The sequence below is a fragment of the Gymnoscopelus braueri genome, assembly GCF_963280865.1.
Source record: "Gymnoscopelus braueri genome assembly, chromosome: 1".
NCBI lineage: Eukaryota > Metazoa > Chordata > Actinopteri > Myctophiformes > Myctophidae > Gymnoscopelus > Gymnoscopelus braueri.
The window spans coordinates 40,635,358-40,649,410 of record NC_137603.1 but is presented as its reverse complement, the minus strand read 5'-3'; the positions used below and the strand labels follow the sequence as shown (position 1 = coordinate 40,649,410).

At 40.6% G+C, this 14,053-nt stretch overlaps 1 protein-coding gene across 1 annotated transcript; it reads left to right on the top strand.

The window, feature by feature from the left end:
* Window positions 1-3,297: 3,297 nt before the first annotated feature.
* Window positions 3,298-13,995, top strand: spg21 (SPG21 abhydrolase domain containing, maspardin). The gene is made up of 9 exons (XM_080431334.1): window positions 3,298-3,411; window positions 5,382-5,446; window positions 6,852-7,013; window positions 9,662-9,742; window positions 9,864-10,009; window positions 10,146-10,254; window positions 11,413-11,520; window positions 12,338-12,478; window positions 13,308-13,995. The coding sequence occupies exons 2-9, from the start codon at window positions 5,384-5,386 to the stop codon at window positions 13,425-13,427; spliced, it is 930 nt and encodes a 309-aa protein (XP_080287460.1). The 5' UTR covers window positions 3,298-3,411; window positions 5,382-5,383; the 3' UTR covers window positions 13,428-13,995.
* Window positions 13,996-14,053: the final 58 nt, after the last annotated feature.

The following is a 14,053-nucleotide window of genomic DNA, read 5'->3' as shown; positions in this document are numbered from 1 at the left end:
TCTTCAGGTGATTGTGTGAAGCAGTCAGCTGCCATCACACCACCAAACCTGTGTGTGTGTGTGTGTGTGTGTGTGTGTGTGTGTGTGTGTGTGTGTGTGTGTGTGTGTGTGTGTGTGTGTGTGTGTGTGTGTGTGTGTGTGTGTGTGTGTGTGTGTACAGTTGTTTCTCTTTGGAGTGGATAAAGTTGGTTGTAACAATATTCACCAATAAATGACAATTTTCACAATATATGAGTTTTAAGCAGTTTCCTCACACTTGATTTCAAATCAAAATATTTAATTGGATTCCCCATATATGAAAACCTTAATTAAAAAAAAAGAAAAATCAAGTTTCTACCTTGTTTAGTCAAAAAGATGCTTTGTAATATATTACAGCATAGTGGCGGCCGCCATCTTTAAATGGTCCATTTTGAGGGCTTAGCGGCCATTTTTTAGCTTGACACACAGCAGATTTGGATTCAGCACACCTTAATACCCCTAAAAAACATGTGTGTCATAAATTAACACGATTTGCCTTCAGCACTTTAAATAAGCACATTTTCTGAAATCCTGCCTAGTCTATAGCATCCTTTTGTATGAAACTGTACCTCTGTGTTTTGCAAACTGTTAATAAAGTATTCAATCAATCAATCAACAGTGAAGCTCAATTTAATTTCCCTGCAATACTGGCAAATTTACCCAGATTAGAAATTGTTTGATAGTGTTTTCTAACAACTTTAATAATCGTTTTATACAGATTTAATTACGTGACATATAGGAAAATGTACCCTGACAGAACATTTATAATCTGCAGGTTTAACACCTGAGAATCGACATGCTTTATGATCTAGGACAGTGGTTCCCAAATTTTAGCTCGAGACCCAAAAAGCCTAACCTCACTCCGTCAAATGGAAGAAGCTTGCGACACACATTTTGTTTCACAGCGTACTTGCATCTGAGACTCCGGGCGCAGAATCGATGACAGACGGAGTTTCATTTTTTCAAGCTACTAGGCAGGTGATTGGATGATCCCGCCCCTAGCAGCCGCTGATTGGTTCGTATGCGCAGCGGTTCGGGCAGCTTTACTCTGTGAGCAATCCCAGACCCTCCTTCCTGAAACCAAATGCAATGCAATGCATGAGATTTCCGGAGGGAGGGGGTGTTTACCAGGCTACAAAAAGCCCCCCGGGACCCAAACTAGTGAAAGCAGATCTACACGTCGCATCACGAGTTGTGAGCTTGTAGATCTGCTATTTTCACTACTTCTTAAAAGTATTTTCCCCCTTTTTGAAAGAACATCATTTTATGTTTTTAACTTGTGAAAACATTGTGCATTTTGGGTTATTAAAAATGAGTCCGTGACCTACATATGGGACCCGGTCCGGCGGTCCCGACAGACCCACTGTTTGGGAAACAACGCATCTAGGACGAGGTCATAAAGCATGTCGATTCCATCTGTAACCCAGAGAGGGCAGTATTGTGCCAGAAATATGTTTACTAGGTCAGCACACTAAAAATACTGGCAGGAAGAAGAGGAGGAATGTTTGCTAAAGGGTAATATTTTGCCCTGTAAGGATTACTCTAAGGATTCGCCGCCAGTGTTGCCATGTCGGCTTTTTATAAGCGACTTTGTGCTCCTTATTTTTTTTCTTTAAAAATAGGTAGTTACGGGTTGCGATTTTTTGGGCTTGTGTCTAAAGTGTAGTTACTTATTTGGGGCTTGTTTCCTAAATGTTGTTTAAACCAGTGGTTCTCAACCATTTTCATTCTGACCCCCAAATTAATATGTATTTGTCCGCAGACCGCCGTTAAAATGTTTCGAAACTATTCAACATTTTCAAGTCTTCTAATAAAGAAAAACATCACATGGATGCAACTGGGATGTATCATCAGTGTTGTAGCCTGGGGTCATCGGGTGTTTCGGGTCTCGCAACATACAACATACACCCTCGCCCAGGTGACCCAGCCAGGGTTGATCAAGCCCCGACTTACATCCCAGTAGCTACCCACGGTCAGTCCTATAGGGAAAGACAGGGTCCGCTTCTCCGGAAGTACTCTGCCGGGACCCGGGGAGGCTCTGGCACGTGGAGGGACTAGGCTCTGTGGGTTGTCTCCTGGCCGGGCTCCTCCTTCGTCTCACCAGGTCCAGGACCTGAGCGCTGCGCTGCGCCAGATCCGGTGCACCGCCCCGATCCAAACATTTCCTTCTGGCGTGATGGTTCCTTGGGCCGTGGTGGTACTGCAGACTCCACTTGCGGATTGCTTGAATGGCCCTCCTAAAGGCCTCACCGTGGGTTTGTTGGGCTTCTTCCTCACGGAAGACACAGCCTGGGGCGCTAACCCATACTGCTCCCGGGATGCCGTCTACATTCCGGCTGTCAACAGTCTCTCCTGTGGTCACCAAACTATTCCTGGTTGTCACATAGTCTATTCCTATGAGCCACTATAAATAGAATAACTAATAAAGAAAAACATCACATGGATGCAACTGGGACGTATCATCAGTGTTGTAGCCTGGGGTCATCGGGTGTTTCGGGTCTCGCAACATACAACATACACCCTCGCCCAGGTGACCCAGCCAGGGTTGATCAAGCCCTGGCTTACGTCCCAGTAGCTAACCACGGTCAGTCCTATAGGGAAAGACAGGGCCACTCAGTCCGCTTCTCCGGAAGTACTCTGCCGGGACTCGGGGAGGCTCTGGCACGTGGAGGGACTAGGCTCTGTGGGTTTAGCCTGGCGTAGACAGACTATATCACTGCGTGGATATGAGTCTGGTGCTTCTATGAGGAAGTTTTTTTTCCAAGGGGGCGGGATCAAAACAATGACTCTCAACGCAATTGGTTGGACCTACAAACCAACTACCAATTACAGTCTCCCATATTCGAATACTGGGCCCTGATTGGTTACCCACGTCTTCTGGAGCAGGAAATGGATTCTCTATGGAGCGGTGCCAGACCCAAATCCCAGAGTGCAATTTTTTTTTGCACTCGCAGATTCGTCTGGTCCCAGGCTACTGTGGGTTCTCTCCTGGCCGGGCTCATCCTTCGTCTCACCAGGTCCAGGACCTGAGCGCTGCGCCAGATCCGGTCTGTAAGGAGATTCAAGATTCTTAAAGATTTCTTTGGAAAATATCCGATCTACAAGAGAGCTTGTAGATCGGATATTTTCCAAAGGGCTCATGTAGCCTAGTGCCTAGTCCCTTCTTATGGGCTTGTTTTCCTAGAGCTGGTTGCTTGTTTCTCTCGCAAGATCTGGCAACACTGACTGTCTGTCGTTAGCGTACGCAAGGTATTACAAAGTACCTTGTGCGTATTTTTTTGCGGAAGTCTATTGAAAACTCAAGTCATATGATCAGCAGAAGTAGAAATGATACACATTAATGGATAGAAGTGATCGTTGGATACTCTGAATGACAACCAGAAGGAATAAACGGTAAATGTGCTTCGCAATTCAGCTACAATTTGCACTTTATACCATTTCGTGTACTTTCAAACGTCTCAACTAAAATGGTGTACAGGTCGATTTTGTATTATAGTCACGTGTGGGTTTGGCCCCAAAATACACAATCCAACACAGTTAGCCTCAGTGTGTTTAGCCAGGCAGCGTTAGCACCATTTAGACGATCATAACACATCGGAAACAATAACAAACACACAGCTATTGGGGGATAGGCAAGGGATCAGTGTGTTTATGGAGCATCACTAGCATTGGATCAAGACTATCATGGATGTATTTGATCGAGTCTAGCTGTAGACTATAGACGTATTTATGATTCTGACGTTTTCAATCTACGAGAGTTGATGGACACGGGGACTTTCAGTACTATACCCCGTAGACACTCCAAACATGTACAAATTGAAAATAAAGGTGCTTACCCCCACGCCCCAAATGTTAACTCTCGCTACGGGGTAGTAGTTTAATGTAATAATCCATATCTTTCAATAAAGAAGTGTTTTAATGCCGTCTGTGGCCGATTCTGTCGGAAGTTCCCAATGGGTGGTAGTGACGCGCCCATCTGGTGAAACCCGGAATTACACTCAATGTAAACAGGAAGTAAACGAGGGTGAAAAAATGGCGTTCGGCCACAGACGGCATTAAAACACTTCTTTATTGAAAGATATGGATTATTACATTAAACTAGTACCCCGTAGTGAGAGTTAACATTTGGGGCGTGGGGGTAAGCACCTTATTTTCAATTTGTACATGTTTGGAGTGTACATGCAAATGTCAAATACATGCAGTGGTGGAAAAAGTACTCGCATTTTGACTTAAAGGTAGGGTAAGTGATATTTGTTGGTTAAAACAAAAAGTATTTTGTTAAAAGGTTAAAGCACTATATTCTGATAGTAATCATTGCTATAGAGTGTTTGTTCAGTAACAGGAGTCTCCCCGTCTCTCCAGCTCTTTAATAAACAGAAAATACATTTTTCGGTAGGTGTCAAAATCTCAGCCAATCAGGAGAAAGTACCCATTTTTAAGCTTCATTTGTATAGTGTTCCAGTTCCAATTTTGTCAGCTCATTTCTTAGTGTCACCACTTCCAATTTCACTTGTTTAATCTGTATCCTGATTGAGTTCTCTGTCCTGGTTGGATAAAATTGGAAATGAAACTGAAACGAAAATGCATTTTCTGTTTAATAAAGAGGTGGAGAGACAAGGAGACTCCTAATACTGAACAAACACTCTATAGCAATGAGTACTATCAGAATATAGAGCTATTTAACACTTATTTTAACCAAAGCAAATCACTTACCCTACCTTTAAGTAAAAGTATCAATACTGCAATGTAGAAATACTCTGTTACAAGTATAAGTCCGGAGTTAAACATTTACTTGAGTAAAATTACAAAAGTATTGTTATCAAAACATATTTAAAGTTAACCTGACGCTGCCAGATCCAAGAAGCTTGCGTCACACATTTGTTTCACAGCTTATTTACCAAAAGTAGAAATTATTCATTATGCAGAATGTCCCATTTCACACATTTTCAAATGTATACCACTCTTTTGAAAATAGCAGATCTACAAATAAGCTCACAATGGGTCGCATCGCGACGCATTGTGAGATCAGCTATTTTCAAATGGCCGAAGTGGTTAATGTATGTTTTGTAGTAATAATCATAATCTGCAGTAATTTATAACTAAAGTTTTCAAAAAATTGTGGTGGAGTAAAAATTACAGTATTTGCCTCTGAGATGCAGTGGAGTAGAAGTAAAAGTACTGACAATTGGAAATACTCCAGTGAGGTAAAAAATACCTCTAAATTGTACTTAAGTAGTACTTGTACTTAGTAAATGTAATTAGTAAATGCTCTTGATCTAAGGCTATAGCATCATCAGCTAATGTTACTTTAACTTTGTCGTTTTGAAAAAAATCTCACTGTTGTTTTTTTGTGTGTGCTCTAGAAATGGAGGAGATAAAAGTATCTCCTGACTACAACTGGTTCAGAAGTACGGTGCCCCTGAAAAAAGTAAGTATTTAATCTTCTTATGTAACTATTGTGTGCTGGAGCCAACATGTCACCCTGGCTGGCTAAAATTATTATTACATGATGAAATTATTTTTTGTTTGAATTTGGGATAGTTTACATAATTCAACACACAATTTGTTGAGACTAGCTGAATTTTGTTTCAAATAAAGTGTGTGACAGATTTTAATAAGAGGAGAGATTATTTGTGGCAGATTAATAAGGACATGGCCTCACAACACCATATCAAACATGGAGTGTTTGGGAGGGGGTCCATCTGCTAATCGGAAGGTTACCGGTTCACCTCCCAGCCCAGTCTAGTGTCGAGGTGTCACTGAGAGAAACGAGCCCAAAAGAAGCAACTACATCGGCTATTTGAAAATAGCTCACAACGCGTCGCAGCGCGTGTAGATCTGCTATTTTTAAAAAAAATCTTGAAGAAAAATTTGGAATATTCTTGCATGGCATAAAATATTTTAAGATGGGGGCATCCGTGGACAAATGCATATTAATTTGAGGGTCCTTGACTTGAAAGTGTTTGAGAACCACTCGTTTAAACGACATTAGGAAGCTAGCCCAAAATAAGCAACTACACTTAAAAAACAAGCTAAAGGAACGCAACTACAGATATTTACAAGGAACTTTACAGAAAAACAAACCAAAAGTCGCTTATAATAAGCAGACATGGCAAAACTGCCCCTAATTGTTTCCCCCAAAGGTAACTGGAAGACTCTCCCCAAAACACACTCGCCCCCATTTATTTCGCGGACTGCTCGCCCCCAGCGGTTCTTGTATTCTTATATTTGTTATACTGAGGTTAAGGTTAGGAATAAGGCTAGGTTTAGGCATACGGTAGTTTTACTGAGGTTAAGATTAGGGATAAGGTTAGGTTTAGGCATAGTTTTACTGAGGTTAAGATTAGTTATACCTGGTGGCGACCGTTCCGAGGTCGGCGGATTTGACCTGGTGCGAGTGTGTTTTGGGGCGAGTGTTCTTGTATTCCCCCCAAGTGCTCATCATCACCATCCAACAGCCATCAGAGATATGAAGCTCAAAACTGAATTTATCCCATCCATGGGAGTAATAAGGTAATCACATCAAAATTTAATTCATTTAAATCGTTTGGTAATTGTTGCTCCACCATTGCTGGAAAGTAAAGGGTGAGGCAATTTGTCATCTGTCCTTGTTGCTTGCGTAAACCAAATACATCTATGGCGGTTACCATTAATCCACATAACATAACATTTAAAACTGCTTGGGATCTTGAAACTATTAATACTGGGAATCTGACTTGAAGAAAAAATCAAGTCCAGTCAAGTGAATTTATCTCATCCTCCTCCTGCTTCAGAAACATGCATGCTTTGTTCAACACACATGATATGCCCTTCTGTTTTGTCTGTCATCATAGATAATAGTTGATGATGATGACAGCAAGGTGTGGTCCTTATACGACGCGGGGCCGAAGAGCATAAGGTGTCCCATCATCTTCCTCCCACCAGTCAGTGGAACGGCTGAGGTGTTTTTCCAGCAGGTGCTGGCTCTAACAGGCTGGGGTTACAGAGTCATTTCGGTGAGTTCATGGAAAATAACTTCTGGTACAAAATGAGAAAAGTCTTATTTACTTTGAGAGGGAGATGATGATATCTAGCAAATTAATATATCCTAACTAATTCATACACGGGCATGTGCGCACCCAAACTATGTGTAGACTTAGTTTGCAACCACAGATAACAAATGCTAAAATAAACAACATAAATTTGGAAAATGTCAGTCCCTGTATATGCCAATGGCCCATGTTAAATTGACCAACACAAAAAGGAGAAAAATGCATGATGCTGGCTGTGTGCTACTGTGGATTCTTGCCAACAATTGATGAGACTATTTTTAATTAAAGCTAATGTTCTGTACATGAGCAATAGCCCAGACTTGCTGGGTCTGCTCTGCTGCTTACCATGTGTTTAAATCAAAGTCCTTTATAACTTTGCTCTGTTGATCCAGCTCTCTCTCTCTCTGGCACTGGCTAACGTGTGTATGTGCTGTGTGGGGAGCACAGTATTGGAAACACTTACCAATCAATTAACCCTGGCACTACTCAGAGTGTAGAAGAGAGAGTAACGTCACGCTTTGATCTCGCCGCAAAGCGGGCCTCTATGGGCTATAGTTCCAAACATTGGAACTATCTCATTGACATAGACAGAGCACTTCCGCATTCCATTCTTACAATGGGAGTCAACGCTAGTGTCATAACTCTCTTTATGGCTCTGGCACTACTCTCATGAGTTAATGCAGCCACATGCTCCAAATTAATCCTGATTACTATAACATGACCTCACTGAGCAGCAGTGATAAGCAGTGAGGTGTTCACCTCAGCACAGTAGCTTGTTCTCTCCACCCACCCCTCCAATGGCGGGTTCGGAACCAGAGGGGGGGCGGGATCAACCCTAACCGAACATCAAAGGAGTATGATGGTGTCTTATCAATAAGGAACTTTAGGTGGATAAGTGAGTTTGGTGGGTGGATGGATTCATTTGGAGCATGTAGCTGCCTTTACTCTTTAGTCTTAATCGAGTGAGAGTTCTTAAACAGCTTAAATTTGATAAATTGAGTGAAACTGCATATAGCAATGGTCAATGTTCATGAGGAAGTACAGATTGATTGGTCAACCAATCAATTCCCTCTACAATATACACCAAATCTCTACGCTGAAAATGGCTGATCTAGAAGCAACGCGACACGTTGTGAGCTTGTAGCTCAAATGTTCACTCCAGAATAGGGATGCTAGGGTTCATGTGGATAAAAAGTAGTCTAAATTCATATTTAATTAAATAATATATATAGATATATACAGTATACATATTGAATGAGATTACATTTTGTCCTTTAAAGTCTTAAATATACAGTGCCACAATCAGTATCTAAGAAGAAATAGGCCTGTGGCACGCCAACTTTAAAACATTTTTTTGTAAAATAAAATGTTGTGTATGGTAGAGTATGTTAATACAATATAACTTATACAATTGGGGTGGTTGTATTGTGTCTCCCTGCTCTTCTATTGAGACATTCAGATAGTTTCAAAGGTCATTTCTCACCTAGACACAGGATCTGACAAAAAATTTGACCTGATGGTCAAGATTCAATTTATCCCCTGAGCAAGCAGACAGGCTCGTATTAGTTCAATGGTAAACATTCCAGGACTTGCACAGGAAACCCGGTTCAAATCCGGGGTAGAAGAGGAAAGTTACATAGGGTAGCTTTAAGTCATGTGACCGGTGACCGTAAGAGTTCTCAGGGTGGTTCTATGTTACCAGGCAACGTTGAAGGTAACCTAAACAGTTCTTCCAAAGTATTACTATCAGTAGCAGAGATTTGAAGAAAACTTTTAGTTATTTCGGATTCTGTCAAGCGAGGTAAACATTGGTTGAAAAGGGGGTTTCTGTAAATAAGGAAGTACTATAGCAATGGTCGATGGACATCATGCAGAAAGACAGTTGTTGCACAGAGAATATTACGCAACTATATCCAAATCTTTAGTACAGTGAAATAAGAAATAAATGCATGCATTTTACTGTGAACAGAAAGCATACATTTTGTCTGTTTTTTAATTTTTGTTGCAGATCTTTTTTAAGCAAACCAATACATACTTAATTCTAGACCTACATTAACACATTGATTGCCAAGATATTAAACATAGTTTTCTATCCCCGTGCCGGCGTATAATTACCTCAATCCGATGATATTTGAAACGCCGTGGAACCGACATGTGTAAAAAAAAAAACGGAAAAAGTTCCTGTGAGTAGGCGGAAGGATCTGTGTATCCGTGGGAACGACAAGTTTCCAACCGCGATCCGCCATTTTGGAGCTTTGGTCCGCTGAAAACGGGTGGTTTTCAATGGAAAAAAAAGAAACTGAGTTACAGCTGTTTTTCAGATTTTTTGGGGGGAATGACGTCACATCCACATTTTTCTTCTCTGAGACACGATTGATCATTCCAAAGCTGTGTTAGGTCGCCCCTTGTGGAATTTCCCCCCCAAAAATTAAGAACGCATGTATGCGATCTAGGCAATAAAGTGATGGATTTGAAACAACGCATATATGCGATCTAGGCAATCAATGTGTTAAAGTAGCCATATTCTAGACCTACATTAAAGTAGCCATATCCCTGCGTACTTAATGCAAAGCAATTTATTGATCAAATGTTATCTTTCTCCGCTGTCTTAGTTGCAGTACCCTATATATTGGGACCTCTTGGAGTTCTGCGATGGCTTCCGGAAGCTTCTTGATCACTTGCAGCTGGATAAGGTAAGCCTACATGTTATTAAGAATAACAACCAATTTGTTTCTGCCTGGTCTAATACCTTCCTTTGACTCTAAAACCAGTTGTAAGAATGTATTATTTGTGGCTCATTTCTTTTCTGAAAAGGTTCATCTGTTCGGTGCCTCCTTGGGTGGATTCTTGGCCCAGAAGTTCGCAGAGTGCACACACAAGTCCCCAAGGGTTCACTCATTGATACTGTGCAACTCCTTCAGTGATACCTCCATCTTCAACCAGACCTGGACAGCAAACAGGTATTTATTTATCAGTCTATTACATTGCTTTTAATACATGTCAGTGATGCCATCAATTAATACCTTAATGGTCTTCCTTCATGTTTGATTTGTGACTAAACCACAGCATTTTCTTTATCATGCACTACTTCCTTAGTTTTTGGATTATGCCTGCCTTCATGCTAAAGAAAATCGTCCTGGGGAACTTTGCTAAAGGACCTGTAGACCCTAAAATGGCAGATGCAATTGACTTCATGGTTGACAGGGTAAGTGTTATGGGATAAATTCTAACTCAAGAGTGGTGTTCATTTTGAATAATGTGCCCATCCTTCAAGCCTATCACTATGACTTCCATTTATTGTTAGTGGTGGCTAAAATGTGTTTGTTTATATGAAAATTATCAGAGAGCTTCAACATGTGCTTCAACATGTCTTCTGGACAATTCCCTGATTTACTTCAATCAAGCTAGTACATTTTGAAAAACATTTGGAAAAAACATAAAAAATAAAAGATCAAATCTTAGATGATGTTATCTATTAAAGCGCATTTGGTAGAGGTTTGTGTGAATTTGTCTAGTTACCTTGTCATGATGTAACTAGTCTAATTGGTGAGATATCTTGCTCCATTGTGCTATAGATTAGAAATTGATAATTCAACACAAAAAAAACATATAGCATTTTTTAAATTTATGTCAAATTCCTGTTGGATGTTATTATTTGAAGATCCTGATCTGCGGATCCAGTCTGGGTCTTCTTCCTAATATAGATAGCTAAATCAACATTAAGTTTTCTTAAAAAAACTATTCCATACTGGCTTTTGTGATGTTAAACAGTACAGTGCGGCCACTTTTTGTCTTCTGACAATTTACCTTTAGATTTTTCTGCCGTGAGCCAGCACCACTATAAGGATCTGGTGTGCCTAGCATCTTTTTGCACAAACAGTATAGGCAGAATCAGCTTTGTTTGCATTTGTTTATGTGCTAAAAGAATGTAAGTCAAGGAGGAGACTGTTTTTGGATTATCAACTTCTAATCAATGGTGCAACGGAGCAAGTCACCAATTAGACTAGTTGCATTATGACATGGTAACTGCACAATGCAAACCTCTACCATTTGGGCTTTAAGGCTTGCAAACTGGATTTGGCCTGAATTACCCTTGCAGTCAGATAATGAATGGGATTGATAAGAGAATCGGGTGTTTGGCCTTGCTATTTGCAGCATTGTAGTTAGAGGCTTGGTGATAATGGGGTCTGATTTGACTTAGATTATAAATTACCTCACTGTCCCCAAGTACAGTAAATAAAGGTACTGTGCTGTGCTCACATGCAGGCACATGAAAAGATGAACCTAACTCACTCATTCTCCTGTTCATTGAGTGACAAAGCTCTTGTCTCCTTTTATGGGTGTTTCCCCTTGTCTGCTGTAGCTGGAGAGTCTGAACCAAAGTGAGCTGGCCTCCCGGCTGTCTCTCAACTGTCAGAATTCCTACGTAGAGCCACACAAGATAAAGGATGTTGCTGTGACCATTATTGACGTAAGTCTAATAATTATAGTAACCTTGATCTTTGTATTTTTCTCTCCACAATGTTGTGGTTCTGCTAATTCCCCCAATGGACGACATAACGCGGTCCTCGTCCCTGCTAACCGCCACTATTGACCAGGGGAGGGTGTAGACAACTGCATGCCTCTTTCAATACACAGGAGTGACCAGCCAGCCACTTATTTTCTCCTGACAGACCTTTAACTGGTAGAGCACAATGCATGCGGAAGAACACGCCATCTCTCTTAGTTCCACTCCCTGCGCCCTGACTAACCTGTAGGAGTCGCTAGTGCAGCAACAAGGACACAAAACATGGTCAATTGTGTAGTTGGAGAGCCTGGCCATGCCAGAGGCACTGTGAAGGACTTGAGTACTTTTACCCCTGTGAGATAGTAACCTTTTATTAAAATTGCACTTTTCAAAAATAAAATTGACAAAGAATAACAGGGAACTGAAGGCCCAGTTGACTCTCATTCACCAATTGCATTCAAACAAAATGAATGCTGTGGTCTTTTTTAGATCACAGCTCTCAATCTGCTTATCATTCAAGCCACTGCTGCGTTAACTTGAATTCTGGTATTATTCCTACACAGATGTTGTGCAGGTTATTATGTCCGGTTTGAGCTATGATTTTTTTAAATCTATGTATCCGTCTGTCTGTCTAATATATCAATTGTGCGTCTTGTACTTGCATGCCGATCAGATTAAATGTGGAGCATCCTCAGAGCAGAGCCTTTTCTGACAAAGATTCTAAATGCTTTGATACAAATGTCTGCCAGAAGCATTATTTGTGTTTTATGTCTCACTAAAGGTGTTTGATCAGAGTGCACTCTCACTTGAGGCCAAGGAGGAAATGTATAAGCTGTATCCAAATGCCAGACGAGCTCATCTCAAAACAGGTGGAAACTTCCCCTATCTGTGTAGGAGTGCGGAGGTCAATCTCTACATACAAGTAAGGAGGGAGATAACATGCTCTGTTTGGTAAAAAAAGAGGAAGGTGGTAAAAAAATTATAGTGAAAAGAGGAAGCAAGCCTGTTAAAAGTCATTTGAAATGTGACCTTATATGCCAGCTCTGAAATACTTTAGCAGTCTACATTTACTTGTACGTCAGCTTAGGCATTTAAGCCCTACATATTTCATTGTACAACAAATATCCAATGTCAGGGGCGATTCTATGGTCAGACCTTTTGGGGGGGCTCATCCCCTAAGCCACTGTATGATAATGAATACATTACAACATTATTACATACAGTACGTCCTGAGCCCCTGCTGCACCGTTAGAAAGTGAAAGTGTCTCTAAACAAAACTGCACTGATGGGAAATGTTCATGGTTATTATGAACTTATCCATTCCAGACACCAGGGAGAGAAGATGAAAGGGGCTTTTTATTTTGAGTATCAATACAAAACTACAGATGGAAATATATTTAAGCAGGCCGGCTGACCACGTTTGTGTTACAAAAACCTTGTAAAACTGTTCAAAACAGAATAAAAATGAAAGAAACATTTCCTAATGACCAACAACTTCAAACTTGCAGCCATACTGTCAAAGTAGTAGAAAATTGAAATTTAGGGTGATTGAGTACCTCTAAAAACACCACTGGCCGATCTGCAAGCTCACACACGTTGTGAGCTTGTAGATTGGATATCTTCGCAATCTTTTTTTTTAAACTAAAGGGGGGGGGGGGACTGTTAAATGTACCCAAAATAGGGATGTCAGAGTTAATGTGATTAATGATCATGTAACCAGATTCCTTATTTTGTGTATTCTGTATTCTCAGATACATTTACGTCAGTTCCATGGAACAAGGTATGCCGCCATCAACCCTGCCATGATAAGTGCAGAGGAATTGGAGGTGCAGAAGATGAGTGACAGCAGGGATAGTGACGAGGACCAATGAAATTGCTTCTTCTCTGTGTGTTTGGACAAGCAGAACTATGGGCTTTCCCCTCCTCTGGACCAGCAAATGGGAAGATTTTCTCAACCAATAACCACTCACCACAACACACACGTCCTCTTATATAAAGTATTAATTTCAAAAGGACTTTTGCCAGAACGCCACAATGGCAAGTTTTTTTCTATGAAGTTGAATAGTCAATCAACAGGTTCAATTGATTATATTTTTACTTTACAGAAAAAAGCAATATTTTGATAATCACTTGTACATAAAATGTGATTGGCTGCTTTGCTTTACAATTGTATGATGCCATGAACCTTTTGCCTTATGTAATATGAATTTCATGACTTTGATAGATGTTGCACTTTTGAATAGCCTGATTCCCATATTGATTTTGTGTTTTGTTTGTTTGTTTTATGGTTACTACTGCCAACCGTTTACTCTTGGTCAGAAAGGCAGAAAAAGCTTTGCACTGATTACAGAGAAACGTATCTGTTTATGTTCCATGCTATTTACTGTCACATGTCAACCTTTTGATTTGTAATGGAGTAAAATATTGTATTGAATTTCATGGATGATTGCTGTGCATTTGTGTTATTTTCTCTCACATTGTTTGGGTGTGCACCACC

Excerpts from the sequence above, each read along its gene's own strand:
- spg21 (XM_080431334.1), top strand. The coding sequence starts at position 5,384 with ATGGAGGAGATAAAAGTATCTCCTGACTACAACTGGTTCAGAAGTACG. Across the intron at positions 5,447-6,851 it reads GTACGGTGCCCCTGAAAAAA|ATAATAGTTGATGATGATGA; the intron begins GTAAGTATTTAA and ends CTGTCATCATAG. Across the intron at positions 10,010-10,145 it reads CAGACCTGGACAGCAAACAG|TTTTTGGATTATGCCTGCCT; the intron begins GTATTTATTTAT and ends CTACTTCCTTAG.